Below are 26,761 nucleotides of genomic sequence, written 5' to 3'. Positions count from 1 at the left end.
GGCAGGGGGTGGTTTATCATGATGGGGGCAGTGAACTGGGAGGATTATAACATTTAACAAGATCATGACAGGTACTCTTTAAGTATCTGATGGGTGAAGTTCAACAGCTGGAAACCCCAATGATTATGACAATAGGGCTTTCTCTTCCCCAGTGTAAATGGAGCAGTGGACGAGCATGCACAATGCTGCTCAATTTACTCTCTATGTGAATGTCAAAATAGCCAAAAATGTGTATTTAGTATCTTTGTCAGTCCCACAGAGAGTAAATAGGTCAATCACAATCAACATTCATAAAAGGGGGGGCAAGAGACTCCCATTCTCAAGATCAGTGTTTTGGTCCCCGGAAGTGGACTTCAGCTGATCAGTTACTTATCACCTATACTGTGGATAGATGATATGTTTTAACTGTGAAATAACCCTTTTAATAAATTGAACGGGACTAAGCTGTAGTACCAGCCCAATATATGGAGAGGCTGATACATTTTTGTGAACAATAAAGAGGACACAGCACTTGCTAGAATGCTGTGGAACCTTCAGTCTGCTGATCAGTAGTCTGTCCCTAATGGTGGATGTACCAACAAAAATCAATTTTTTGATGGGGTCAGCTTCATTTTGGACATCCATTTAATGTGATGTTAGGCAACCTTATCTTATGACAATGTAACAACAATTAGGTATTATGGGGACAAGAAATTGCACAGCCATTTGTACACATTACATTAAAAGATCTATGGTTGAGAATTATTGTACCTCCATTTTAGGCTGGGGACAGGAGGTATAGATAAATGACCCCTTTCCCCATGATCACTACCTTACCTCACATATATCCAGTTTTAAAATATTTATAATTTATGTTGTTGACTTACGGTAAGGGATATTTTTTCCAGAGCAGTTTTGGAGGGAGGGTTTGGTATACTGTTTTCTGTTTTCCTTCAGCGCTGCCATTGCCTTGACTACTCTGCACAATCTTTGCACATTCCATCTTTTCATCCCATGTTCCAGATAGGACATAATGTGCTTTCCCATTTGCATCTGTCACAACTCCAGTCACCTACAAGAGATTGGTAAAGTTACTTTCTACCATTCTCCATTCCTCCAAGATTATTTCAAACATATTTGTAAATAATTTCATTTACCTAAAATGACTGCTTAACCAGGAAGAAGCCCTAAATTCTTTAGTACTAGGTGTCTCACTTCCCTGCTGACTACTATCTATTGTTAGGAGAATTCTGTTTTTAGCAGCAAAAAGACCAAGACTGAACACGGGAGAGCTAGTGCTATGCACAGACGAGGTCTTGGATTGTGTGCATGTAGTCTATCTGCGTCCTCTGTATCCTTCCCACTGTGACTGAAAGCTACTTTCTTTCTTTTTACACAGTGCTGCCCCCCTGAATGCAATCCCCCTTTCCCCCTCCCTTTAATTTTTGATTATCCTCAGTATTAGATGTTCGCTGTTTAGGCCAGGACTGTTTTTGTTACACCTTTCTCACTGTGATGTGGTTACCCCCTCTTCTCACATAACACCTTGAAAAGCCAATTGTGTATATAACAGGTAATTCCGAACGTGGTTCAACACTTTTATTATATTTTATAGCTAGGTATACATTGATACTTTTGATCTGTTTACTTTCTTATCTTGTAGCTCTTATTTTGAATCTTGTTGCTTTACATTTGGCTTTCGCTTGTTGCTTTGTTTCCGACTTTAACACTCAAGCAAACCATATCTATTTACTTAGCTATTGTGTGTGCACCTATTTTTTTTTACATAATTTTAGAATCTATTTTTTAACACCCTGGCATCAATAACCCTCTTCTCCAGCACTATGTGAAGGCATATCAGACAGGAGTGGGTGCTGTCCTGTGACTGGCCAGGGAAATAAGGGGAAGGAAGTTGATGTGTGAGTATTGCTGGCAGACAATCCAACTATGGTCCAGCCCCTTAAACAGAGAAAATAATAAATAGCTGTGAACCATTAAGGGCACTGGACTCTTGTGGGCTCAATAACAGCAGTGAAATCTGAAAAATTACCTAGTGACCACTTTGAAGAGTTAATATACTAAATTCATGCAAGTATTTTAAATTCTTTTGAAAGAAAAGGTCTTCTCTAAGCATATATATTAGCTAGAGTACCTAACAGTTCAGTAAGTTGCATTCTATAAACAAAAAACAAATAAGTTGTGTATCAGTGCTAATGGGGATGTATACCATGGATATAACTTACTTGGTTTCTGTAGAACGGGTTCATATGAAGCGTTCAGCATAGTCAGCATTCACTAGAAGAAAAGGACGTATGCCGTGATTTATCTTAATAATGATACGTTGCTGGTATGTACTCACAGCCCTGGTAAATATCATAAATGATAGGGATTTGCTTAGTGACATCACTTGCTGCAAAGGCAAAGGGCCAAAAAGGTTGTGGGATCCCACAACCTTTTTGGCCCTAGGCCTTTGCAGCAAGTGATGTCACTAAGCAAATTACGGGCCTCGGCTCAGTATTGTCAGACCATGGTAGCCAGCCGGTGAAACACTTCCGGCCGGAGTAGCTCTCCCGGCGTTCGGCCCCTGGTCGTTCATCCTGGACTATACCGATTACAGGAACATCAGTGCACCCCTGGAAGGACCAGGAAAGAGCCTAGCTGAACCCAGAGGTATGCAACAACTTTTGGGAGATCTGTTTGTATTATTTTCACTTTATGGAGGCACGTGTGCAGTAACGCACTGTTAGTTATTGCGGACAATAATTTTGACCTCATCGTATATACTAACAACTGCATCTGACGTGGGACCTTCAAATTAACCACAAGCTACAGTTCAAGTTGATACATAGTGCTCTTTTTATATTAACTACATCGGATAAAGTAGCTAGCTATGTGTATGGACATATCAAATGGTCTTGTAGTATATTCTATACCGGACACAATCGTTGTCTATATGTATAGACATATCCCTATCATTTGTGATATTTACCAGGGCTGTGAGTACATACCAGCAACGTATCATTATTAAGATAAATCACGGCATACGTCCTTTTCTTCTAGTGAATGCTGACTTCCACACGCTTCATATGAACCAGTTCTACAGAAACCAAGTAAGTTATATCCATGGTATACATCCCCATTAGCGCTGATACACAACTTTTTTGTTTTTGTTTTTAGTTTATCAAACATTTGAGGTGAAAAATCAGGGACCCACCCAGTGGTATCATAGCTGCTTTTATTTCCATCACTGCGCCGGTGCTATCAATTCTATTAAATTGAAGTTGCATTCTATGGGGGCATGTAATTTGGGATCAAGTCTGTTCTGTTGTGTTTAATACTTGTGATTCAAGTGCCACCAGTACCAACTCTGTACACAGCCAAATAATACAGACTAGTCAATACATTGCAAAGGGCAATAAATGAACAAAACATTATCCTGGTTTGACCAAGTCAGCATTTTATCAGCTTTCAGAGACATAATAGACTTCCCTTTGAATATTCTATGAGAAATGCACTTAGTGTTAAGAATTCTGTAAATTATGTCCCAGAACATCCTTCATTACGATCTCCTAAAGGAATAATGTATCTCTGGCTAAAGGAGAAAGCTGGCTTGCACAAAACATGAACTTTTCGTGCTAAGCAAGAAAGGAGACTGCTGAGTAATATATGTTCCTTCTTTCATCCAGGAGGCAGTGCTCAGCATGGATCCATTGTGTCCATGCTAGCTGAAGGAGAAGAACAGTGGTTAACAGTGGTTACATCCACTGCACACCATGATTTCATGATTAAATTAATGAAATGCACTAATAAACTACAGCAAACTAGATTAGTAAATGTCCCCATTACACTGTCATTTTACTACACAACTATTTTTAATATTAAACTGAATTTTGTTTCTTGTTTAGTTTTATCTCAGATCACTTAGGGCACTTTGATGCTGTCATGTTCTATGAGAGTTATTACAATATTATCTAACTGCACCATGGATTGAAGACATTGGCCCTCATTTACTATTGCAAACCCGACATGTTTTGTTGGGTTGTGCGCCAGATTCTGTCGCATTGCGCCAGAAATTTTGTCTGCGCCAGAATTTGCGCCAGATTTGAAAAAAACCCAGACTAACTCTCCATTTTGCTAAGAAAACCCGAAAAGGGGCGTGGTCGCCTTGAAAAGGGGGCATGGTCTCCGAAAAGGGGCGTGTTCCCAACTTTTTCACAAAAACCCAACATATTTACTAAGGTCTCCACAAAAAATGTGGTGGATTTGAGCTGAGGAAAACCCTACAGATCAGAGCATGTGTAAATGATGCAAAATGTAGGGAAAGTGGAAAATGTAGGGAAACCTTAGTAAATACTGTGGAAAATAAATTGTAAGGAATGAAAACCCACAAAGAAACCTACACTCCACTCTTAGTAAATAAGGGCCATAATCTCATAATAATCTCATCTGAGACTACCTCTTTCATTTTGGAAGCGCCTGCTGTTACAGAGCACCTTTTCACTCCGGCTCATAGAGGGTAGTCTCTAGCATGGGACCCCCTCTAAGGCTATGTTCACCCGGTGGAATGTTCACACAGAACATTTCTGTGCAGACATTCCACAGATAGAGGAGCGCCGGCACAACATGCCGGCGCTAGTACCACTCGAAAATGCCCCATCTCATAGATGGCAATACATTTCCGAGCGGAATCTGCAAAAACATTGAACAGGTTTAATGTTTTTGCGGACACTGGAATCAGGATTTCCACGGCAGATGTTGTTGCCATGGAAATTCTGCCATGTGATCAGAGCAGCAGAATCCCATTGAAATCAATGGGACTATGCTGCTATGAAATATGTGTGCGGAATATTCAGATAAACATTCTGTCTTGCGAACATAACCTAAGACATTCCAATGATCCTGATGGGCTTGTAAAAATGACCAGTTGTGCGATCATCTCCCCGTGTAAAAGGCACTTTATCTGTAGGACCTAAATCAGATTCTACTGTAGGGATTGCTTCTCTAGAGCAATGCAGAGATATGATTGGCTGGTATTGGTTAACCTCTGTCCCAGAACAACCAATGTTGTCGAACTATTGTACAGTACAGATGCCCCCTAAAGCATCATGGCGAAGGCCAGTAATAGAGAACATAGCATGTACAGAGACCTAAAATGGTTAGTGCCAGGAGTTACAATGCGCCAACTGCCAGAGTTACAACTACCCAATATTTAGGCTTTCATATTTATACTCCATCGTCATTTGGAAACCCCTAGATTATTTTTAATTGTAGTATAAACTACCCTATGTCATCCACCTTGCTGTGAATACTGTTCCACTGTTTGTTACCTTTACCATTTACATTAGGACTGGATACGTTTATAAGTTTACCAATAAGAAGCATTTCCACACACACAGTATTTTGCACCTTATTTTAGTCAGAATTATTACCAAAACCAAGAGTGGGTCCAAAAACACAGAAAACGTGCATATTTTTCAGGATTTTTTTTTCTGTGTCAGTTCTACTCCTGGTTTTGGTAAAACTACTGACCAAAATAACGCCCAAAATACTTTAAATGAATCCATCCAATTTCCATCTACAATGTCAAGCCAACCACTGTACTTTAAAGTGAAATGTTATTAAATCCTGTAAATGTGTAAGAAACCTGTTGGTACGTGACAAAACATGAATTCATGAACACAGTCACTACCTTTCTTGCAATGTCCCTTGAGAAGTAGCTATACGGGGTGAATTTTAGCTGGCATTTATCCTTGGTTTTATAGTTCGTAATCTCTATTTCTCCAGACTTGGGGGGAAAAAAGAGAGAAAAAGAGTTAAGTATTGATCATGTACTGCTGGAGGTGAAATAACAAAAAAGAAAAGAAAATGTACATTCTCACTTCTCAGTCCTATATTACTAGTCTTTTTCAAGCTGAGGGATATCACGTCTCATGTGTCTCTTATGGCAGCTACACTGAACATTTTCAAGAACCAGCTGTACGTTTTTTATGAAGCAGACAAAGGATGTTATTTTCAGATTTGGTGGTTGGGCAATATTCCAAAAAAAATGTAATTTTGTTTTGTTATTGACCAAGACATCTATATTAAATGTATCATTTTATGTGACTGTAACCTGGTAATGCAATAAGTATATATGGCTCCAAGTATGAATGGCTTGGAGTTATAGTTATAAAGGGCTGGACTAATCAGAATAGCAGAGGAGCCTCCAGTGGGTGTTGGTTTCCTCACAAAAATGAGCCCCCCCCCCCCCCCCCATATAAAGAAGACTTGAAGTCTTGCTACTTGGGTCCATATTTTATATGATATTTTTGTGTGTGCAATGATAACAACAAAGTTTATGATTCTGTTTAATGTGTACATGCACATGTTCTATATAGACAGGCCCTCGGAATCATTTATGTTGATGGGCACCTGGAACCCAAGGGGGCAGATTTATATTTAGATGGCACAACACTTAGACCAGTCAGCCTGAAGTTATGTCAAGTTTATCACAGTGGCTCACACTACAAGTTAAATTTAGTGCATCTTGTTAAGGTTGCATTCACACCATGTTTTCACAATACAGTTCCCGTATACGTTTTCTATGTGAAAACCGTACGGAACCGAATAGAAAACCGTATGTATTGACTCTCCATTGAAAACTGTATGCCAAAAGATGCATCAGGTTGTGTCTGTTTTGCATCCTGTAAGGTTTTGTCAGTATTTTTCCCGTACCCAAAACCGTAGCCTACGGCTGGGTTCACATCACGTTTTTGCCATACTGTTTTCAATCAGTTTTTCTGAAGAAAACCATATGGCAAAAAAACGGATGGAACAGTATGGGAAAAAGTAAACCGTATGCGTTTTTAAACTGTATACTGTTTTTAAAAGTGCATACAGTTCTGTCCGTTTTTATAAAAAAAATAAACATACGTTTTAGAAAATTTTGACCATTTTTAATGGGAGGGGTGTTGGGTGGGGACTTTAGGATGCAAATGCACATGTGCAAAGTAAAAACCGTATACGGTTTCCCGTTTGGGACTGTATACATGTGCATTTCCCATTGACGTCCATGTTAAAAAAAACTTATGCGGTTGCAGTATGGTTTTTATACCGGAGTCAAAACCGTGGTTCACCACGTTTTTGTCTCTGGTTTAACCTCTTCAGGACACAGGGCGTATGGATACGCCCTGCATTCCGAGTCCTTAAGGACCGAGGGCGTATCCATACGCCCGTGGGAAATCCGGTCCCTACCGCTAGCCGGTTGGGGACCGGAGCCGGATGCCTGCTGAAATCGTTCAGCAGGCATCGCGGCATATGTCGGCGATGGCCGCAGATCGCTGGACAATTCAGTCCAGCGATCTGCGGCGATTCTGGGTCAATCGGGTCTCCAGTGACCCGGTGACCCGGAATTACAAGCTGTTCGGGGCTTTCTCTGACGGCTCCGAACAGCCATAGCCAGCAGGGGTGAGGTGGCACTGGTGCCACCTCACGATCGCCCTGATTCGTCGGCCGGTTTACCGGCCGACCAATCAGGGCACCTGCTGCGGGTGTCACTCCCGCAACCCGCTCCGCCCCTCTTCCGGAGGACGTGAGCGGGTGCGGGAAGTTGACCCCGGCATCGGGGCCCCAGGAGCGGCGGCGATGACGAGGGACTGACCTGTGTGCGGCGGCGTGGAGCAGCAGTTGGAGGTGAGTGACAGCCTCCTGCTGTTGCTTAGCATCAGCTCCCAGCATGCAAAAAGGGCATGCTGGGAGCTTTAGTTATGCAACAGCAGGAGGCAGACCACCACAACTCCCAGCATTCCCTTATGGGCATGCTAGGACTTATAGTTTTGCAACAGCTGGAGGCACATTTTTTCTATGAAAAAGTGTACCTTCAGCTGTTGTATAACTACAACCCCCAGCTTGCACAAACAGCTAAAGTGCATGCTGGGAGTTGTAGTGGTGCATCTGTAGTGGTGCAACTCCAACATGCCCGTTGGCTGTCGGTGACTGCTGAGAGTTGTAGTTTTGAAACAGCTGAAGGCACACTGGTTGTGAAACTCTGTTTTTTTTTTTTTACCTAACTCAGTGTTTCACGACCGGTGTGCCTCCAGCTGTTGCAAACTACAACTCCCAGCATGCACCATACATGCTGGGAGTTGTAGTTTTGCAACAGCTGGAGGCACACTGGTTGTGAAACACTGAGTTAGGTCACAAACTCAGTGATACATAACCAATGTGCCTACACTAAAACTCAGCATGTACAGTCTGTCAGCGCATGCTGGGAGTTGTAGTTTTGCAACAGCTGGATGTTCCCCCCCCCCTCCCCAATGTGAACGTACAGGGCACACTCACATGGGGAGGAGGTTTACAGTAAGTATCCGGCTGCAAGTTTGAGCTGCAGCTCAAACTGCCAGCGAGAAACTACTGTGAACCCCCGCCCGTGCGACTGTACCCTAAAAACACTACACTAGCACACAATAAAATAAAAAGTAAAAAACACTACATATACACATACCCCTACACAGCCCCCCTCCCCAATAAAAATGAGAAACGTCTGGTACGCCACTGTTTCCAAAACGGAGCCTCCAGCTGTTGCAAAACTCCCAGTATTACCACTGACTGACAGCTACTGACTGTCCAGGCATGCTGGGAGTTTTACAACAGCTGGAGGCACCCTGTTTGGGAATCACTGGCGCAGAATACCCCTATGTCCACCCCTATGCAATCCCTAATTTAGGCCTCAAATGCGCATGGCGGTCTCACTTTGGAGCCCTGTCGTATTTCAAGGCAACAGTTTAGGGTCACATATGGGGTATCGCCGTACTCGGAAGAAATTGTGTTACAAATTTTTATCCTTTTTAAAAATGTAAAATTTTTGGGAAAACAAGCATTTTAGGTCTAAAAAAAAAATATTTTTTTTTACATATGCAAAAGTCGTGAAACACCTGTGGGGTATAAAGGTTCACTTAACCCCTTGTTACGTTCCCCGAGGTGGTCTAGTTTCCAAAATAGTATGCCATAAGGTTTTTTTTTTGCTGGCCTGGCACCATAGGGGCTTCCTAAATGCGGCATGCCCCCAGAGCAAAATTTGCTTCCAAAAAGCCAAATGTGACTACTCCTCTTCTGAGACCTGTAGTGCGCCAGCAGAGCACTTTTCACCCCCATATGGGGTGTTTTCTGAATCGGGAGAAATTGGGCTTCAAATTTTGGGGGGTATTTTCTGCTATTACCCTTTTTAAAAATGTAAAATTTTTGGGAAAACAAGCATTTTAGGTAAATGTTAATTTTTTTTACATTTGCAAAAGTCATGAAACACCTGTGGGGTATTAAGGCTCACTTTATCCCATGTTACATTCCCCGAGGGGTCTAGTTTCCAAAATGGTATGCCATGTGTTTTTTTTTGCTGTTTTGACACCCTAGGGGCTTCCTAAAGGTGACATGCCCCCCAAAAACCATTTCAGAAAAATGTTCTCTCTAAAATCCCTTCTGAGCCCTCTACTGTGCCCGCCGAACACTTTACATAGACATATGAGGTATGTGCTTACTCGAGAGAAATACAAATACAAGTAAAAATTTTCTCCTTTTACCACTTGCAAAAATTCTAAAATTGGGTCTACAAGAACATGCAAGTGTAAAAAATGAAGATTTTGAATTTTCTCCCTCACTTTGCTGCTATTCCTGCGAAACACCTAAAGGGTTAAAACACTGACTGAATGTCATTTTGAATACTTTGGGGGGTGTAGTTTTGATAATGGGGTCATTTATGGGGTATTTCTAATATGAAGACCCTTCAAATCCACTTCAAAACTGAACTGGTCTCTGAAAAATATTGAGTTTGAAAATTTTGTGAAAAATTGCTGCTGAACTTTGAAGCCCTCTGATGTCTTCCAAAAGTAAAAACTAATAAATTTTATGATGCAAACATAAAGTAGACATATTGTATAAGTGAATAAAAAAAAAATATTTGTAATATACATTTTCCTTACAAGCAGAAGGCTTCAAAGTTAGAAAAATGCAAAATTTTTCATCAAATTTTGGGATTTTTCACCAAGAAAGGATGCAAGTTACCACATAAATTTACTACTATGTTAAAGTAGAATATGTCACGAAAAAACAATCTCTGAATCAGAATGATAACTAAAAGCAAAAAGAGTTATTAATGTTTAAAGTGACAGTGGTCAGATGTGCAAAAAACGCTCTGGTCCTTAAAGGGTAGCTCCCACCATCCTATTTTTTTTTTTATTTCCCTGCCTATTGCCCATCTTTCCCTAACCCCCTCCCTGCCTTACATTTTTATTTTTTTTTTACTATTTTAGAAATGCCTTTGTCTGCCTGGTAGTGTGCTCACTTACCAGGCAGACTTCTCCAGCAGGCACCACGTCACTGATGCCTGCTGGGGCCGGCACTTCCGCCCTTAGTTCACCTATACAGGGTGCCTCCAGCTGTTTTACCACTACAACTACCAGCTTGCCCTGACATCTATCGGCTGTCAGGGCATGCTGGGAGTTGTAGTGGTGAAACAACTGGAGGCATCCACTAACCCCTGACCCCCCCCCCCCCCCCCGCTGAAAGCAATACATGCGGCGCTAACCCCCGCCGGCTCCGGTGAAAGCATTACACTTGTTTTTGCATAGCGCTGTGGCCGCGGCGCTAACCCCCGCCCGCCCCGCGGACAGCAATACATTTGTTATGGCCGCGGCACTATGCAAACCCCCCCACCACGTGCGCTAAAATCCCCCCACTCCAAGCAGACATACCCAAGTGCTGTGCTGAGTACTTCCTGAGGCAGCAGCAGCGTATGCCGGGAGGCGGGGCCGGTGTGTGAGGCCAGGGAGCCAATGCGCTCTCAGCGCTCTTCTGATTGACAGGCAGGGAGCGAGCGCAGGCTGAATGAAAAGGACCGATGCCTAGCCGCATCAGTCCTTTTTCAGCCGTGACGTCACGCCAGGCTGCAGCCGGCCAATAGGAGGGAGACCCCTAGTGGCCGGTTTTCAAACGTAAATTACACCATATTAATAAAAAAATAAAATAATGAAACTATATTAGAGATATGTTGTACTACAACATTTCAAAAAAAAAGTTGGTAACAGTGCCCATTTAAGGCCAAAATGGGCTTGGTCCTTAAGGGGTTAAAAACCGTACTGCAACCGCATACGTTTTTTTTAACATGGACGTCAATGGGAAACGCACATGTATACAGTTCCATACGGGAAACTGTATATGCTTTTTACTTTGCACATGCGCATTTGCATCCTAAATTCCCCACCAAACACCCCTCCCATTAAAAATGGACAACATTTTCAAAAATGTATGGGTTTCTTAAAAATAAAAACGGACAGAACTGTTTGCACTTTTAAAAAACAGTATACAGTTTAAAAACGCATACGGTTTACTTTTTCCCATACTGTTCCATCGGTTTTATTGCCATACAGTTTTCTTTAGAAAAACTGATTGAAAACAGTATGGCAAAAACGTGATGTGAACCCAGCCGCCATGGTTTTTGGTCCGGGTAAAAAACTGTATTTAACCGTATACTTTTTTTTTTTTAACATGGGAGTCAATGGGAACCGTACAGAACTGTATGTGCTTACGGTTCCATACGGTTTTCACCATCCGTTTTTTGACTTAGCACAGTTTTTTTTCTTGGAATTTCAATCAAACAAGTGAAACTTTATTCATAATGGAGTGAAAAGTTAAAAACGTAAACGTTTTTTTCTTTAAGAACGGATGCAACCGGACATCATTTTTTTTAACCGTATACAGTTTTTAACTGTATACGGGTTAAAATTTGTACACACGTTTTGATACAGTTTAGTCCGTTTTTGAGGAATCAGTTGATACGGGAACTGTATTGCAAAAACGTGGTGTGAATGCACCCTTATATATGTTAGTTGCTTCTGTCTATCTTTACAGTACCTATTGGCTTACTATGCACCAAGGTTGGGCCAAAATTTTGCTTTTAAAGCCACACCCTTTTCCCCTAAGCCATGCCAAAGCTCCCTCTAAGCCATGTCAAAAGTATCTAAAACAAATTACAACTATAATGCAAGCCATGTAACCTAGTTTATGCCACAAATCAAGCCAGAATATTGGGACTAGTAATTGTCATTGAGTTTACATTACAAAAGATAGGAGGCTGTACAATCATTATCTGACTATGTTAGGATTGAAGAAATCTTTGCCTTCGATGAATATTTTATATTCAATTAGATTAAGCCCATTCCCTTTATGATCCTTTCAATACATAAATAGAATGAACAGAATATAAACAATGGGGAAGACTTACCAAACCTGTGTAGAGTAAACATTGACCAGTCACCCATAGCAACCAATCAAATTACTTCTTTCATTTTTCAGAGGCCTTTTTATTTTTAAAGAAGTGATCTGATTGGTTGCTATGGGCAGCTGGTCAACGTTTCCTCTGCACAGGTTTTGGTAAATCTCTCCAATTGTGTGTGCTGTATGTGAAATGATCTGGAGCATAATATACTAGCACCAATGCCTAACATGCATTAATATGTACATTTGTTTTTCTGTTATGCCACAAAAAACGGTATACGGGAGGCACTACCAGATTCTCCTACACAGAGTTGGATATACTCAGGGATCAGCACTGAAGCGGGTGGAGAAGCAAATCAAGTAAATGTCTGGCGGTGGTGCTAGAAGAGGTGAATAGCACATAAATTATAGAAAGTCAATCCAAGAAAAAAACCTCTGCACTCACCGCAAGTTAATTGGCTGTCAGCTCCTAACTGGACGGTAACGGTTGACCGGCTCCCATAAGGTCTGTGGGCCCTCATAAGCGTCTGCAGACGCCTCTGAGCGCCCATGGATGTTCTGGGAGCCGGTCCACCGGTACCGTCCAGTTAGGAGCCGACAGCCAATTACCTTGCGGTGAGTGCAAATGTTTTTTTCTTCTTGGATTGACTTTCTATATTGTTCTTCTGTTACTACAACTATGGCAATAAAATATTCAGGGGAAAAAAATTACTTTGTAAATTATGATGGTTATGGATTGCTACCAAAAAAAATGTTTACTTTTCTCATGAGGTGAATAACCTTACCTGGTCTATCCAAAGCTTTCCTACAATGATGTTGTGCACCGTAGAGGTGACCTTCTTCCACACGTAATGGTTCCCACTGGAAAGAAACTCCAGGTGGATATCCCCTGTGACAAGCACAATGTGAATAGAAGACAATAAAATGGAGTAATTGGGATGGTAAGATGTTGCGTTACTACAAATCTGCCTCCAGATAAAACACAACTAAACACAGTAATGATTAAAATAGGGAAGTAGGTCAGAGGAAAGTGTATGCTGTTGTCTTGATAAAGATCTGAATAGATTAGGGAATTCAAGGCTCAGAGACTGAAGAGTATATTCTGTGGAAATACATGTAAACTTGAGTATTTGGGAATAATCACATTACACTTTTATGGTGCCATATACAATGTGACAATATACATGACAACCATATACATGACAACCAAACAAAAATAATACCTATTCCAATAAGGACACTTGTAAAGAACATCACATAAACAGACAAGACAAAGAATCAGCACTGCTACAACAAATCATATCCCACACTTTCACACATGCAATGCAATGCCCTCAACAGGGACAGCAGAACAAACCAGAAGGTGGCATCTAGGAAAATGTGTTAAACGTGCTCAGACTTGGTTAAAAAAAAGACAATACTAAAAAACTGTGGACCCAGGCACTGTCTGGCAGAATTGGCAAGGGAGTACTCTTAACATATTTTTCTATCACCAGAAATACCCCTCACCAGGACTGTGAAAACTGCACTGTATATGTTAGAGATGTGGGGGAGATTTATCAAAAACTGTGCAGAGGAAGAGTCGTACAGTTGCCCATGGCAACTAATCAGATGGCTTCTTTAATTTTTAAATATTTTTAAATAGCCCAAAATTTTTAAATAGCCCAAATTCACCTTAAGGACCAGAGCATTTTTTGCACATCTGACCACCGTCATTTTAAGCATTTAAGCACTCTGGGATGCTTTTACTTTTCATTCTGATTCCGAGATAGTTTTTTCGTGACATATTCTACTTTATGTTAGTGGTAAATTCTCATCAAAACTTGCATCATTTCTTGGTGAAAAATTACAAAATTTCATGAAAAATGTAAAAATTAAAAATTGCTTATAAGGAAAATGGACATCCCAAATAAATTACCGTATATATTGATTCACATATACAATATGTATGCAACATAAAGTTGACATGTTTTTACTTTTGGAAGACATCAGAGGGCTTCAAAGTTCAGCAGCAATTTTCCAATTTTTCACAAAATTTTCAAAATCTGAATTTTTCAGGGACAAGTTCAGTTTGAAGTGGATTTGTGGGGCTTTCAAGTTAGAAATACCCCATAAATTACCCCATTATAAAAAGTGCACCCCTCAAAGTATTCAAAATGACATTCAGAAAGTGTATTAACCCTTTAGGTGTTTCACAGGAATAGCAGCAAAGTGAAGGAGAAAATTCAAAATCTTCATTTTTTATACTCGCATGTTCTTGTAGACCCAGTTTTTGAAATTTTACAAAGGGTAAAAGGAGAAAAAGTCCCCCAAAATGTGTAACCCAATTTCTCTCGAGTAAGGAAATACCTCATATGTGGATGTAAAGTGCTCTGTGGGTGCATTAGAGGGCATCAAGTTTTGATGTGTAAATAAAAAAAAATTCTCAATAAAATGCAGTTTTCCCCCCAAATTTACCATTTTTACAAGAGGTAATAGGAGAAAATGCCCCCCCCCCCAATTTGTAACCCCATTTCTCCTGAGTATGGAAATACCCCATGTGTGGACGTAAAGTGCTCTGCAAGCGCACTACAATGCTCATAAGAGAAGGAGCGCCACTGAGCTTTTTGAAAGCTAATTTTGATTAAATGTTTTGGGGGGGGGGGGGCATAACGCATTTAGGAAGCCCCTGTGGTGCCAGAACAGCAAAAAAAAAAAAAATATGGCATACTATTTTGAAAACTACACCAGTCAAGGAATGTAACAAGGGGTACAGTTTGCCTTTACACCCCACATGTGTTTGACAAATTTCCACTAAAGTTGTATGTGAAAAAGAAAATTTTGATTTTTTTCACTAAAATGCTGGTGTGACCCCAAATTTTTCATTTTCAAAAGGGGTAATAGGAGATAAAGCCTCCCAAAATTTGTATGAGTATGGAAATACCCCATACGTGGATGTAAAGTGCTCTGCGGGCGAACTACAATGCTCAGAAGGGAAGGAGTGCCATTGAGCTTTTGGAGAGAGAATTTGGTTGGAATAGAAGTCGGGGGCCATGTGCGTTTACAAAGCCCCATTTCTATCTTGGACAGCCCCATTCACCCTTTTTTTCTGGGTCACCGGAGACCCGATTGACCCGAAATCGGGTCTTTTACTTGAACCAGTTAATGCTGACTTGTACTAATTTTCAGGTGTAAACTGTACATACTTAGGATAAAATCATTTAACAATACCACAAAAATGCATTGTGGGACCACTATAATATATTTACAGAAGTTGGAAGTCTTCCAGCTCTAAAAGCATAGTATGAGTTCCTTATCCTTACCTAATGGCATAATAGAAAGATATTTGCCCCTGAATTTGCTGGCAATGGTGATTTCCTGCCACAGGCTCCAGCCATTTTTGGAAAAGACATGATGAGCAGCAGCCGGAGGGTGATGACTGACCTGAAAGTAAAAACACAAAAAACATAGTCTTTCATACAGAACATTGTATTTTTTTAAATTCCCCATAATATACAATTCCTAAGGGTCGTTCATTGCAACTTTGGGGAAGATTTACTATTGCAAAGTGGCCGAATTCTGCTGCAATTGGCTCCAAATAGCTTACATGACTTTAAATACTCTTACATGGCTTCTGCCACATGGCCATGTTTTCAGATGAAGAATATGCTAGAATTCGGGGGCAGTTTAAGTAAACTAATAGTTGGTCTAACTTAGACAAACCGCTTTAGAATGCCACAGTTTTATCTTTCCATCTGATACACTTTGAGAAATCAGGCACATTCTTATTCTAATCTAAATTTACACTGTCTATGATTTAGACAGTTTTTGTAAATCTAGGCCTCTGTGTTGAGCCGATCCTATGTAGAAATCTAGGAATAAATTGAATACTGGGTGTTACCTTTACCTTGTCAGGCCCTCTTTAAATTTACAACTAAAGTGGACATTACTGTAAAGAATTGCATCACATGGGCCAAGCTAATTGCTTCCTGTTTGTTGTAATGAAAGAATTCCCCATATTTCACATTGCATTACACAGTTCTTCTCCTGATTTTAATAGCAGACAAAGACAGCTGCTAGCCTTTCCTTACGTATAACATTTTACAGGGCTGATCATGAATTTATCTTCTCCTACATGTACTGCCCTCCAACCATAGCTGCACACAGTCATCATGGAAAAAACATTTTTGCACATGAAAGTTGAACAGCTGCTCTCCATATAATCTTTGGCACATTGCCAGCGTCGGACTGGGATGCTAAAGGGCTCACCAGTGGAATTAATACTGGGGACTTAAAAGTGGTACTCAGCCCCTGGACATCTTATCCCCTATCCCGCCGCTGGGATCCCTTGCGATCTCTGCTGATCTTGCGATCTCGGCACCCTAGTCATCGAGTGCAAGGAGCGAACTTCGCTCCGTGTCGGATGACTGGCGATGCGACACTGGAGGCTCGTGACGTCATGGCCATGCCCCCCTCGTGATGTCGCACCCCCCTCAATGCAAGTCCATGGGAGGGGGTGTGACAGCCGCCACATCCCCTCCTATAGACTAGCATTTAGGGAGTGTGGCATGACATCATGGAGGAGGCGCAGCCATGACGTCATGAGCCTCCAGTGCCGCAGCTGGTGTTTTAAACGAACGCCGGTTGCTGCAGGGAGATCGTGGGGGGGGGGGAGGGGTGTTTTGTCCCAGTGGCAGGACCCCCGCGATCAGACATCTTATCCGCCATCCTTTGGATAGGGGATAAGATGTCCGGGGCGGAGTAAACCTTGAATCCACCGTTATTGTATATAAATTATTACTTTAAGGGTACACACATAAACACATGCTCTTACTGTCATTGATTAAAAGGGCACAGTGGCAATAACCATACGATCACCATGATGAAATAGTAAGTCATGGTGCTCTTACTATCTAAGGCCCTTGTGGTACTGTTATGTCAAGGTGTGGTAAGGGGTTAAAGTTGTGAGCCAGGCGGTGAGAGAAAGAAGTCGGACCCCCGTGATGGGCCATCACTATGATGACACAAATTGCAAGTGGCAAGATGACAATTTATCATCATGAAACTTGTTCAGTCAGTCAACCACAGAGACACAGTAAGTAACTTTGTCTCTTTCCAAACTAGAGACAAGAGAGGGACCACTCTACCATAGTGGCCAACCAGGGGATTCACCTGGTCCCATTTGGCCAGTCCAACCCTGCACATGGCTACCATGGAGGTCGGTCTCATCTATGTCAGCAGAATGCTAATGAGTATCTTAGAATCCTGATCCGACTACAGAATAACCACACAATTGTGTAGAGCTGCTGGGGTATCTAAAAATAACCTTATTAACAGATGTAATGCTTTAATTTTTTTACTTTTGCTTTGAGTATACTGTGAATCTCTAAAGCACTGACCAATCTATGTAATTCCCTATAGCTAGGGTAAAATAGGTTAAGCCTTTAATGCAGAAGTGTAAGATAGATTGTAGCACTAAATTGGTTTTCTAGAGAAAATGAAGGTGTCTATGGTTAAAAGGGGTTATCCAGGAAAAAACTTTTTTTTATACTTCAACTGGCTTCAGAAAGTTAAACAGATTTGTAAATTACTTCTATTAAAATTTTTTAATCTTTCCAATAATTATCAGCTGTTGAAGTTGAGTTGTTCTTTTTTGTCTGGCAACAGTGCTCTCTGCTGACATCTCTGCTTGTCTCGGGAACTGCACAGAGTAGGAGACGTTTGCTATGGGGATTTGCTTCTACTCTGGAAAGTTCCTGAGACAGGTGTCATCAGAGAGCACTTAGAAAAGAACAACTCAACTTCAGCAGCTCATAAGTACTGAAAGGATTAAGATTTTTAAATAGAAGTAATTTACAAACCTGTTTAACTTTCAGGAGCCAGTTGATTTAAAAAAAAGCCTTGTATTACATGAGGGTGTTCTGCACTATTAGCAATAGAAGAGGTCATCTATAATCTTTATTTCTTACAATGTTTCATCTCTTTCATCATCATTATATATCATTTTATATATATATATATATATATAAAAGTTTTTTCCTGGATAACCCCTTTACGGTATGTTCACACTACAGATTTGTAGCTGAATCTCTGCTTGTGGAATTCAGCGAGCGGTGATTCAGCCTGGCAGCCAGCGTCAGGATTGCCCGTCACTGCGCCGTCACCAGTGCTCGCGGACTTCCGCGCAAAGAATGAACATGTTCTTTCTTTGTGCGGAACAATTTCAGTGACTGAATTGTCCGCCGATGAAATTCTGCAGTGTGAACAGGTCTCGCGGAAGACCCATTCACATAGATGTTAACGTTCACTGGCCCAGATTTATCAAACTGTGTGAGAGAAAAAGTGGAGAGATTTTTCCACAGCAGCCAATCACAGCTCAGCTAACGAGCTCAGCTTTGGGAAAATCACTCCACTTTTTCTCTCACACAGTTTGATAAATAAGGGCCACTGTGCGGAATTTCACTCGCGGAATTCCGCACTGTGAAAATAATGTAATTTTCATCTGCAGGTTTATCATAGCCAAGGATACATGAGTACTAGAGATGAGCGAACTTACAGTAAATTCGATTCGTCACGAACTTCTCGGCTTGGCAGTAGACTTTCGCTGTGTAAATTAGTTCAGCCTTCAGGTGCTCCGGTGGGCTGGAAAAGGTGGATACAGTCCTAGGAAAGAGTCTCCTAGGACTGTATCCACCTTTTCCAGCCCACCGGAGCACCTGAAAGCTGAACTAATTTATGCAGGAAAAGTCATCAACTGCTGAGCCGAGAAGTTCGTGACGAATCGAATTTACTGTAAGTTCGCTCATCTCTAATGAGTACCACACCGTACAGTCTAAAACCCAGCCAGTATTGATTGGAATAGGATAAAGCTCACAAAGAATGGCAAACAATATAGACCAACGAAATGCAAAGGAGAAGCCAATGAAATTGTGTGGATAAAAGAGCTTATAGATCTTACAGATGTTAAACCTGACTGTTGTTTACACACGTATTGTTAGGATAGAACCAATTGTTGGCCTCTTTATCTTATATGGCCCTACTAAAGCCCAAAGGTGCATTTCCCCACAACTTGCAGGATCTTCAGTTCTAGAATAGAAATTCAGGCAATTCATGTGTACGTGCACCAAATGTACTAAATGGGGCTAGTACACACTTTTTTGCAATAATACTTTCGTACACCACTCTGTAAGGTTTTTGCTCTGTGACTTTGTAGAGAATTTTTAATCCATTGTGCAACTTTTTTTAAATGCTGTCCACAACATATTTTGTCAGCCAGGCCTGGTGTGTGTTTATGGTGTGATTGAGGGCATTACAGCAAACTTTTTTTTTTTTAAAGAAAAGTCGCACTTCATAAATCAGCAACCACCGCAAAGTGAAAAAGTGTATATGTAAGTCATTTAAGTCAAACTCACTTCAGCAAAAAGGCACAAAAATTTTACTCAACAGAGACATTTCTGCGACTTTTCTATACCAAAAAGACTCTAAATCTGTTGCTAAATTTCTCCGGAGTGTTTCAAGACCCCACCTTCCTGCACCTGTTTCAGGCTGTATGTGATTTGGGCAGCATAAAACAGGTGACAGATTCTCTCTAAATCTACAGTTAGATGCCAGTGAGTTCAGTGCCACTATCATCCGCTATGGTCTGAGCTTATAAGGTTTCAGAAAGGGTTGGTGTGATGGTGTAAAGAACCCCTGTCACATGTCCTTTTCATCTCCAGTTCTACTTACCTGTTCACAAATCGACCTGAACCCTAAATCTTCCAATCGGTCAAGTTCAAATGTTTCTCCTAATAAAGGATTGAATGGTTTTGCTGTCCGGTGGACTGTGGTGGAATAGGAGGACACAGAGAAGGCAGCAACAAAGCACATCTGCTCAACAGAATTTTCACACTTGACTGCCTTGTCCAGAAGTTCATGGTACTCCATGTCTTCAGTAAGTCTTTGCAGCATGGAGAGTGGCTCATTGAAATTGACCTACAATGAACAAAAAGTGAGACTTAAATGGGCACTGTCAGATATAAAAACTTTTGATATGTTGTAAAACTAATAGGTTTTGCAATTGCTTTCATTAAAAAAATTTCAGTATTTCATACTGAAAAAGCCAGTCAAAAAACTGCCTCCCTGCCTCCTGGAATACATACCAGTCTGGCTGTGTCCACTCGTCATCACCTACATCATGGACCCACTTCATGATTGACAGGTCTGCAGATCTAAAGCTGCTGTGATTGGCTCCCTCACTGTCTGTGTTTACTTCCCAGTCACCTGTGTGAGGAGAAGGGGCGAGGGGTGGGAGTACACTGCTGCCTGTCAGCAGATGATGAAAGAAGCTGGGGACTGAAAATAGCGACTGAATGGAGGATTTATTGTTTAAAAATTAAGTGTCCCTGAATGTATATATGTGTGTGTGGATATGTATGTGTGTAAATCTGTGTTGTCTAGGTAATGTGCATATGTATGAATAAATTAAGTCAATGTGTGTGTGTGTATGTATCTAATACAGGGGGACTACAATCATATGCTTCCAGCTGTTGCAAAACTACAACTCCCAGCATGCCTGCAAAGCCAAATGATACATGGGCACGCTGGGGGTTGTAGTTTTGCAACAGTAGGAGGAAAACAGCTTGTAGCAACACTGCTGTAAATAGAGTTTTACCAATCACATGCCTCCAACTGTTGCAAAACTACAACTCAAAAGGATGTGCGGGCATGCTGGGAGCTGTAGTTTTGCAAAAGCTGTAAGCACACAGTGGCCCTGATTTATCAATCTGTCTGAGACAGAAACTGGAGTGATTTTCCCAAGCAACCAATCACTGCTCAGCTTTCATTTTACCAGAGCTCCCTAAAATATAAAACATGAGCTGTGATTGGTTGCTTGGGAAAATCACTCCAGTTTCTGTCTCAGACAGATTGACAAATCAGGGTCAGTGTGTGTGCGCGTGTGTATGTATATAACATAAAACCAGAAAGGAAAGGGTTACAGATGCTCACTCCCGAGACCAGTGACTGAGGAGAGTGATGGGGAGGAGGGGGAGTGGTTATCACCTGAGGAGAAGAAAGGGACCCCCCCCCCCCCCCGCTTCTGGTCGACAGCATTAAAGTATTTCAGAAATAAAGCTAATTCTGAGAGAAATATAGGTCATAGACAAATAAAAATGATATGTACACGATCAGGATGAGATACTTTTTGAGATATGAGATATTTTTTTTTTTTTTTGAGTGATCTGACAGGTACGCTTTGAGCCAAAAGTGAGACTTATAGGGGTACTCTGGTGGAAAACTTTTTTTTTTTTTTAAATCAACTGGTGCCAGAATGTTAAACAGATTTGTAAATTACTTCTATTAAAAATTCTTAATCCTTCCAGTACTTATTAGCGACTGTATACTACAGAGGAAATTCTTTTCTTTTGGGATTTCTTTTCTGTCATGACCACAATGCTCTCGGCTGACACCTCTGTCCATTTTAGGAACTGTCCAGAGCAGCATATGTTTGCTATGAGGATTTTCTCCTGCTCTGGACAGTTCCTGACATGGATAAGAGGTGTCAGCAGAGAGCACTGGAGTACCCCTTTAAACATAGTGAGATGATCTAGTCTAGGGATTCTCCACATACCTGACGCTGATCATACCCATTAGATATAAATCAAACCTGTTGCGTCAGACAATGATCAAATGTGTATAGGAGACTCCCAAGCATTGGATATTAAACATTCCTAATCGAAGAGGTGACTGGCAGCTGCTTATTTCTTTCTCCCCTCTGAAATAAACATGTATGCATGCTCTTTGGACTCCCAGCTATTGCACATGTATGTCCATGTACCCCTTATTCAAACTAATTACCTTAAAATACCAAGTGATAAGGTCAAACTCTGTGCTGCCACAGCATAAGAACAGTGGGAGTACCCCTACAAAATAGCATGTATTCCCTTCCCCTGGGGTACACATTCCATGTTTTGAGAACCTACATTATAGACATACATACATACATAGGTTATGCTAAGAAAACTCCAAAAGAACGTGATTGGAAATGCTGCATAATTCTGCTCGATCAAGATCAGAAACAATAATGATGATGAAAGAGATGAAACATTGTAAGAAATAAAGAATATAGATGACCTCTTCTATTGCTAATAGTGCAGAACATCCTCGTGTAATACAAGGCTTTTTTTTTTAAATCAACTGGTGCCAGAAAGTTAAACAGATTTGTAAATTTGTAAATGTAAGTGTAAATGACTTCTATTAAAAAATCTTTACCCTTCCAGTACTTTTTAGCAGTTGTATGCTACAGAGGAAATTCTTTTCTTTTTGAATTTCTTTTTTGTCTTGTCCACAGTGCTCTCTGCTGACACCTGATGCCCGTATCAGGAGCTGTCCAGAGCAGGAGAAAATCCCCATTGCAAACCTATGCTGCTCTGGACAGTTCCTGATACAGACAGATGTGTCAGCAGAGAGCAGTGTGGACAAGACAAAAAAGAAAAGAATTTCCTCTGTAGCATACAGCCGCTAAAAAGTACTGAAAGGGTAAAGATTTTTTAATAAGAGTCATTTACAAATCTGTTTAACTTTCTGGCACCAGTTGATAAAAAATCAAAAAAAATGTTTTCCACCGGAATACCCCTTTAAATCTCTAACTGGGTTCTTAATTGTAGTAAAAACTGTGTAAGGCTGGGTTCACACCACGTTTTGTTAAATACGGCTCCCGTATACGGCTGGGAGGAGGTGGGGCGGGGCTTAATCGCGGCGCCCGCACTCAGCCGTATTCGGGAACCGTATTTAATGTATGTCTATGAGCCGACCGGAGTGAACCGCAACCTCCGGTCGGCTTCGTTTTCGGCCGCATGCGGTTTCCCGACCGCAGGCAAAAACGTGGTCGACCACGTTTTTGCCTGCGGTCGGGAAACCGCATACGGACGAAAAAGCAGCCGACCGGAGGTTGCGGTTCACTCCGGTCGTCTCATAGACATACATTAAATACGGTTCCCGAATACGGCTGAGTGCGGGCGCCGCAATTAAGCCCCCTCCTCCCAGCCGTATACGGGAACCGTATTTAACAAAACGTGGTGTGAACCCAGCCTAACATGGCAAGTTCCTGTAGAAGGATAGCACCCACTGGTACACTTCTCATGGTAATAGCTATCACATTATAATATACTAAATAGAACATGTTTGATAATATCTAATACATCTTGTCATCATACATACATCTTGTTTTTGTAAGAGGTAATGCCTCCCCTCTTTGCCTCTCAAATATGGGGGCGATATATATAATGGGGGAGATTTATCAAAATCTGTGCAGAGGAAAAGTTGACCAGTTGCCCATAGTAACCAATCAGATTGCTTCTATCATTTATCAGAGGTGTTTTAAAATGAAAGAAGCGATCTGATTGGTTGCTATGGGCAACTGGGCAACTTTTCCTCTGCACAGGGTTTGATAAATGTCCCCCAATAACCCTATACATGCTTTTCACATGGAAAGAATTAATAGTACTAGTAACATTTAAAAACATTTCTGCTGTACCAGAAGTTAAAACACTCTTTTTTAATATTACATATTTGCTGTGATATACGATATACAATCCCCATGCAAGCCATACATTTAAAATGCTACTTGGTGCAAGAAATTAAATAATTAAAGGGGTACTCTGGTGGAAAACTTTTTTTTTTTTTTTAAATCAACTGGGGCCAGAAAGTTAAACAGATTTGTAAATTACTTGTAAATGAAGACCCAGAGCATAGCCAAAAGTAAAAAAAATGCCCACCCCAAACCCTATGCTCTGAATCATCATTCTGGGAATGTGATGTGTGTGGTTGTCCCTAACCTGTTGCCTCAAATGTACACACCGCTCAGGTGGAGAGAGAGCGCTGCGCATTTGAGGCAACATAAAAAAAAACCTGGTGATAGTGACTCAGTGACCCATGGAAAAAATACCCCCAGAGGGCAATTTAGTGGTTTATGGGGTTAAAATCTGGAACGTACTCAGGACTTGGTACATTGGGGTCAAATTATGGGAAACTAAAATGAAAAGGGAGTAGTACTCCATGGAAGTGTGATACTCCCTGAAGCAGTTTTTAATGCAGAGGCCCGGATGATCGGGGGAAGTGTCACACTGAGTGGTGGTGTCCTTCCGTATCCCCCTCCTGTGACACACTCCGCATTTTTTCTGGGATCGTCCCTTCTTTCCAGTGTGGGGACTTTACCTGGATAGTGTTGGCCTAGGACAATCCTGGCACCTATAACTTCAGTTCCTTGGGAACTCCGTCCTGCTCTTTACCGATCGCTAAAGATCAGGGCCTTTAGGACTTCATCTTGGAACTGGAGGAATGTCCCTATGTTGCCAGCGTACTGGGACAGTACAAAAGAGTTGTACATGGCAACCTGTACCAAGTAGACCGCAACTTTTTTGTACCAAATCTGTGTTTTCCACATGTCATTATATGGCTTGAGGACTTGATCAGAGAGATCAACTCCCCCCCCCCCCCCCCCCCCCATATACTGATTGTAGCTCAGAATACAATCAGGATTGAGGACCAGTGTTGTGGTAACTCGCACAGGGACAGGTGAGCTGCCGTTACCATGAATTGTGGTCAGTATAAGGACATCCCTCTTATCCTTATACCTGACTAGCAACAGGTTTTCATGGGTAAGGGCACGGGACTCACCCTTGAGCATGGGTGTCTGAACAAAATTTAGAGGGAGGCCTCTCTGGTTCTTCCACACGGTCCCACAAGTGGATCTGGCGGAAAGGGATGTGAACAGAGGGACGTGGTAACCCTTATCCAGCAATGGGTGCACAAGGTCCCAAAGATTTTCCCGCTAACACCCAGAGTGGGGGGACATTCTGGGGGGTTCAATACGGGAATGTCGTCATCCCTCACATACTCTAAACTTGCAAGTGTACCCTGAGGTACTCTTGCAAAGTTTGTAGAGTTTCGCACCATACTGCGCCCGCTTCGAAGGAATATACTGGCGGAAGATGAGTCTCCACTTAAAACTGCCGCATTATCAGTGTAATGCAGGCATTTCCGTATGGCCTCGAACCGCCTCTGTGTCATGGCCATACTGTAGAGTGGGGTCTGGTAAAGGACGTCCCCACTCTGGTACTGCCTGACACTGGGTTTTTCGACTAGGTCCATATGCAGCACAAGGCCCCAAAATGTCCTCATTTTGGCTGCATTGATGGCATACCATTCATTGGGCCTAGCCAAAAGCAAATCTGAGTGGTGGGCAATGAACTGTTGGGTGTACAAGTTTGTTTGCTCCACAATATGATTCACAAAGTCGTTACTGAAATAACTAAAAAAGTCTGTTTCAGTGTATCCTATGTCAATCTGGATTCCCTAGTTGCCAACAAACTCAGGTATCCATGGCTGATATCCCTCTTGGGGTCTCCAGACAGGTTCACTGGAAGGGAGCTCCGGTACGCTTGTCTGGGGGGATAGACTCCTATTACGGGCGGCATGGCCACTCGTACTAGTGTCGCCCACTGGGTCACTATCATGGGGGATGCGTGGTCTCGCCTGGTGGCATCTCCGCCGCCGTGCAGGGGGCTCATCATCAGAACTAGATGATGACGAGGAAGAACACAGAAAAGTAGGATCTTCCTCATCCTCACTTGCAGATTCGGTGTCGGAGGCAAGTAAGGTATACGTCTCCTCCACTGGTGGGTCATCAGGGGGGGGCGATGTGTGCAGGGGTTGGGGAAGTGTCTATGTATGCGTGCAAACTATTTGGTGCAAACTTTATATCACACACCGTTATAACAAAAAAATAGGGCCCGGGTCACGCTGCAAAATGTGCGGCGGACCCTTGAGGACCTATTAGGGGATGGGGGGAAATTTTTTTTTTAACTCCATTTTTACTCTTTTTTTCAAAACTCCTACCTGTCCCTTCACACAAAACTCACCCTGACTACAGGTGGAGGCCACTTCTACTGGAGGCCACCTCTTCTGCCCTGAGGGGCACAGATCTGGTTGGGGGGGGGGGGGGGTCCCTATCTCCAATAGCAAACTAACCCCTCCTCTGCCAACCAATAGCAGCTTATTTTGGGGGGGGGGGTGACGTGATTGCCACCTCCCCCCAGCAACAGGAGGTGATTGGCTGTGTGTATTACTCCGCCGATCACCTTCTAATTCTAGGTCACGTGACCAGTATGGCCGGAATCGCCACAGATAGCCGGTGTGATTTCAGGATTTCAGGACCCCCCCCAGGCGTTTACACGGGATTCCTGCTGAATGATTTCAGCAGGCATCCCGGTCCAGTCCCTGCCCGGCGAGTGGCGGGGACCGGAATTCTCACGGGTGTACAGGTACGCCCTTGATCCTTAAGTTCCAGGGTGTACCTGTATGCCCTTGGTCCTTAAGTGGTTAAAGGAAATTAAAGGAGTACTCTGGGATATCAAAACTTATCCCCTTTCCTAAGGATAGGGGATACGTTTCAGATCACGGGGGGGGGGGGGGGGGGTCCGACCGCTGGGGCCCCCTGTGATCGCCCATACAGGGCCCCGGCAAGGGTCAGCAGCAAGAGGGCGTGTCCGACCACCACATGACACGGCGGCTGACA

The 26,761-nt window shown here is 42.1% G+C and overlaps 1 protein-coding gene across 11 annotated transcripts in view; it reads right to left on the bottom strand.

Annotated features, from left to right (window-relative positions):
- The window catches only part of OSBP2 (oxysterol binding protein 2), a 268,100-nt gene that overhangs the window by 6,979 nt on the left and 234,360 nt on the right, over positions 1–26,761 (bottom strand). For all 11 annotated transcript variants that reach the window (XM_056537244.1, XM_056537245.1, XM_056537246.1 and 8 more), the window contains 5 exons: positions 19,933–20,178; positions 15,528–15,648; positions 13,011–13,114; positions 5,669–5,764; positions 867–1,051 (listed from right to left, as the gene is read on the bottom strand). In XM_056537244.1, the coding sequence (XP_056393219.1) occupies positions 867–1,051; positions 5,669–5,764; positions 13,011–13,114; positions 15,528–15,648; positions 19,933–20,178 (752 nt within the window). The remainder of the gene's footprint in view (positions 1–866; positions 1,052–5,668; positions 5,765–13,010; positions 13,115–15,527; positions 15,649–19,932; positions 20,179–26,761) is intronic.

Source organism: Hyla sarda, chromosome 1, assembly GCF_029499605.1.
Source record: "Hyla sarda isolate aHylSar1 chromosome 1, aHylSar1.hap1, whole genome shotgun sequence".
NCBI classification, from domain to species: Eukaryota; Metazoa; Chordata; class Amphibia; order Anura; family Hylidae; genus Hyla; species Hyla sarda.
This window is presented reverse-complemented; position numbering and strand designations above follow the sequence as displayed.